Source organism: Primulina huaijiensis, unplaced genomic scaffold (genome assembly GCF_012295235.1).
Source record: "Primulina huaijiensis isolate GDHJ02 unplaced genomic scaffold, ASM1229523v2 scaffold207774, whole genome shotgun sequence".
Classification (NCBI taxonomy): Eukaryota; Viridiplantae; Streptophyta; class Magnoliopsida; order Lamiales; family Gesneriaceae; genus Primulina; species Primulina huaijiensis.
Genome location: NW_027354997.1, coordinates 1 through 3,713, shown reverse-complemented (window position 1 = coordinate 3,713; position 3,713 = coordinate 1). Strand labels below are relative to the sequence as shown.

General features: G+C 40.2%; 1 protein-coding gene across 1 annotated transcript; it reads left to right on the top strand.

The window, feature by feature from the left end:
- Nucleotides 1-3,228, top strand: LOC140966714 (phosphatidylinositol 4-kinase gamma 5-like). Its single transcript, XM_073426964.1, has 2 exons — nucleotides 1-91; nucleotides 716-3,228. The coding sequence occupies exon 2, from the start codon at nucleotides 925-927 to the stop codon at nucleotides 2,854-2,856; it is 1,932 nt and encodes a 643-aa protein (XP_073283065.1). The 5' UTR covers nucleotides 1-91; nucleotides 716-924; the 3' UTR covers nucleotides 2,857-3,228.
- The last annotated feature ends 485 nt before the right edge of the window (nucleotides 3,229-3,713 follow it).

The following is a 3,713-nucleotide window of genomic DNA, read 5'->3' as shown; positions in this document are numbered from 1 at the left end:
TGCCATTTCGACTTCGGATTTCTGGAAATTTTCTCGACATTTTTGTACGGAAACCGTGGAAAGTCCATTGATTTTCAGATCTGGCCACCCCGTGAGTTGATTTTCACGATGTTACTTTGATTTTTCTGTTTTTATGTTACTTATCGAGTTCAGTGTTTTTCAAGTGAAATGTATGGGCTAACCTGTGTTTTGAGTTTTTTTCCTTAGTTTACTTTGATATGATCGAGTTTTCCTGTTTTCAAGGATATCGATTATCTGAGAACGAGTGCATAAAACGATGATATGTGGTTGGTGAACTGAGAAATTGATTGTTTTCTAAATAAGGTATAATAAATTACTCTGTGTTGCGCGTATCAGCTGGTTTTTAAATTTAGAAATTTGTTTCTTGCTATTAAACATTTATTATTATATTCAATAATGTTGAAGAATAAGTGGCTTTGTTGTCTTTTATGGTACTTTACGTTGTGGGATGTTTGTGGTTTTCTCTAGGTATTGAGAGAGAGTTAAATCTTTGCTTTCGGACAGTTTTTGCGCAACGAGTTTATTATATCTAAGCAGGATCAGCACCTTAATGTGATTTTACATTTGCTCACTAACTGTTTTCTTGGTGAATAATTCTCGAATGATTGATTTAGTCTTAGTTTGTTTGTTAAATTGTAGTTTTGGTTGAACTGCCTTAAGTTGACTGATTGGATCGATCTTTTTCACTGGACAGATTGTGACTTGACACCTGAAATTTTCAGATGACTTATCTAAGGTCTTGTTTCTGATTGATGATTGTTGCTAGATCTGTTAAATCTTTGGTTCTATCGCAATCGGCTTCTGAGCCTGGCGGTCAATTGAGAGCAAGGGGAGAGCTCTCTGACATCGCCATCTTGGTTGCTTGCTGTGAAAGGAATCACAGTCGGTGTTTCTCATCTTTTCATGCCTCCTAAGTTGGATAGTCCTGTTCAAACTCAAATGGCCGTGGCAGTTTTCAAGAGTCCGCTTGGAAGTGGGGATTACCATGGAAACAATGGGATGGAAGGGAAACTGACTGGAAGGAGACGTGTTTTTGTTCAGACAGAGACAGGTTGCGTGCTGGGGATGGAATTGGACCGGAATGACAATGTCCATACTGTGAAAAGGAGGTTGCAGCTTGCCCTGAATTTTCCTATCGAGGAAAGTTCATTGACGTTTGGTGATATGGTTCTTAAGAACGACCTTAGTTCCATTCGTAAGGATTCTCCACTCTTACTAACAAGGAATTTGATGCACAGAAGCTCGTCAACTCCTTGTCTGTCACCCAGTGGTAGGAACATTCAACCAAGAGATTTTAGTGGACCAATAGAGATATTGGGACAATCAAATCGGTTTGCCAAGACAAAGCAACTTGTTGAAGAAGTTGTCATGGCAATGAAGAAAGGGGTTGATCCAATCCCTGTGTGTGGTGGGCTTGGAGGAGCATATTATTTCAGAAATAAAAGAGGCGATAGTGTGGCCATCGTGAAGCCCACAGACGAAGAGCCATTTGCTCCTAACAATCCTAAGGGCTTTGTTGGCAAAGCTCTTGGACAGCCGGGATTGAAAAGATCTGTGCGGATTGGAGAAACTGGTTTCAGAGAAGTGGCTGCATATCTTCTTGACCACGATCATTTCGCAAATGTTCCTGCCACTGCACTTGTGAAGATTACTCACTCGATCTTCAACATCAACAACGGTGTCAATGGAAACAAGCATCAGAACGAGAATCTTGTCAGCAAGATTGCTTCTTTTCAACAGTTCATCCCTCATGATTTTGATGCCAGTGACCATGGAACATCAAGTTTCCCGGTTTCTGCTGTGCACCGAATTGGTATTTTAGACATTAGGATCTTTAACACGGATAGGCATGCAGGTAATCTTTTAGTTAGGAAGCTAGATAGCATTGGCAGGTTTGGTCAGGTAGAGCTGGTTCCTATTGATCATGGCCTCTGCTTGCCTGAGAGTTTAGAAGATCCATATTTTGAGTGGATTCATTGGCCTCAGGCTTCAATTCCATTTTCAGATGATGAACTGGACTACATTGAAAATTTTGATCCTCTTCGAGATATAGAAATGCTGCGTGGTGAGCTTCCCATGATTCGAGAGGCTTGTTTGCGTATCTTGTTCCTTTGTACGATTTTCCTTAAGGAAGCTGCTGTATACGGTCTGTGTCTGGCTGAGATTGGGGAAATGATGAGCAGGGAGTTTTGTAGTGGTGAGGAAGAACCTAGTGAGCTGGAGGTTATATGCATCAAGGCAAGGAGGCTTATTGCCGAGGAGATGCTACCTCCCAAAGCCAAAGCTAATTTTGAAGAGAAAGAGTTTCAGTTTGACATAGACTCTGAAGACGGTGGCAGCCACACTTACTCCACAAAACCGGACTCAGAGGACTTTGGGGCGGGAACACCATTTCATCTTGGATTTGGAAGTGGTAATGGTCGTAGTTCCCTTTATAAACTCGAGGAATGCATCAAGGAGGAAGAAGAAAATGAAGCAGATGAGGACGAAGAATTGGTTAGCATTGCAGCCCAAGCAGAAAGCCAATCTATTTTAAATCTTTCCATGTCACTGAAATATACCGATTTAGATGAAAAGAACCCAAAATTCCCTAAAGTCTTAGGACCTAAGCCCAATCATGGCTATCATGATAGTTCATCGTTTGGCCATAGAAGTGCGACCGAGCAGATTCCAGCAAGTGTTAGTATTGTGAAGCTAGCAGACATGAACGAGGAAGAATGGGGCCTGTTTTTGGAGAAGTTCCAGGAGCTTCTTCACCCTGCTTTGGTCATGAGAAAACGGGTCACCGTTAGTCAGAAGCAGAGACAGAGACTTGGAACGTCTTGCCAGTTTTGAGAATATGAGTTCTGAGCAACACCGAGTCTTCTCTCAGGAAGAGAAAATCGTGTAAATATTTTTTAATTAGTGAAATGGCTTTATTGGGATTGATTTTATTTTCCTTCTCTTCTTTGAGCGATGTAATAGTGTTTTCTTTCACTTGGTGTCTTCGACTTGTTGAATAAATAACGTGGAACGGAATCACGCAGAAAGGAAATCTGATTGTGTACATAGGGCTGTCTGTTCTGAACTAGTTCGAAACCAAGAACACATTTTCGGTGGAGACAGAATACTGAATTGCTTTAATTACTTTGGCTTCTTGTTTGTTTTGGAGTTAAGACTTCTGAAGACCGATGAATTCATAAATGTAGAATATTTGAAATGTTTAAATAGTGTCAAATTTCTCCACTCTTCAACTCGAAGAACGAGATTTTGTGAGTTAATCCATATCTGGCGAGACTAAGGTTTCTGAAAAGTAAATTTTTTGTGTCACGATTATGGACCCCTTGGAGGTGAGAGTTCCTTTGCCGTGTGGAGGATTGCCATGCAAGCATGGAAAGGAGATTTCATCGATGAGGCTCTTTGACAGATGTCGATATTTTTTTTGTTAGAAGGTCTCACTTGTCGATATTCCTGAGATGATTGATGATTTGATTCAATATTTATTTAAAACTCGAGAATTTGAAAGAGCTTTTCATTTACATGATGAAATGATTAAGAATGGCATTCAGCCAAATCATATCACATGTAACATTGTCATTAACGGTTTGTGTGTCTACGGAAATTTATGTGATGCTGAAAGAGTCTTTTCTTCTCTCCAAAACCAAACATTCAGATTATCAAAAGTTGCTTACACCACTCTTATAAAAGCAAAT

Excerpts from the sequence above, each read along its gene's own strand:
- LOC140966714 (XM_073426964.1), top strand. The coding sequence starts at position 925 with ATGCCTCCTAAGTTGGATAGTCCTGTTCAAACTCAAATGGCCGTGGCA.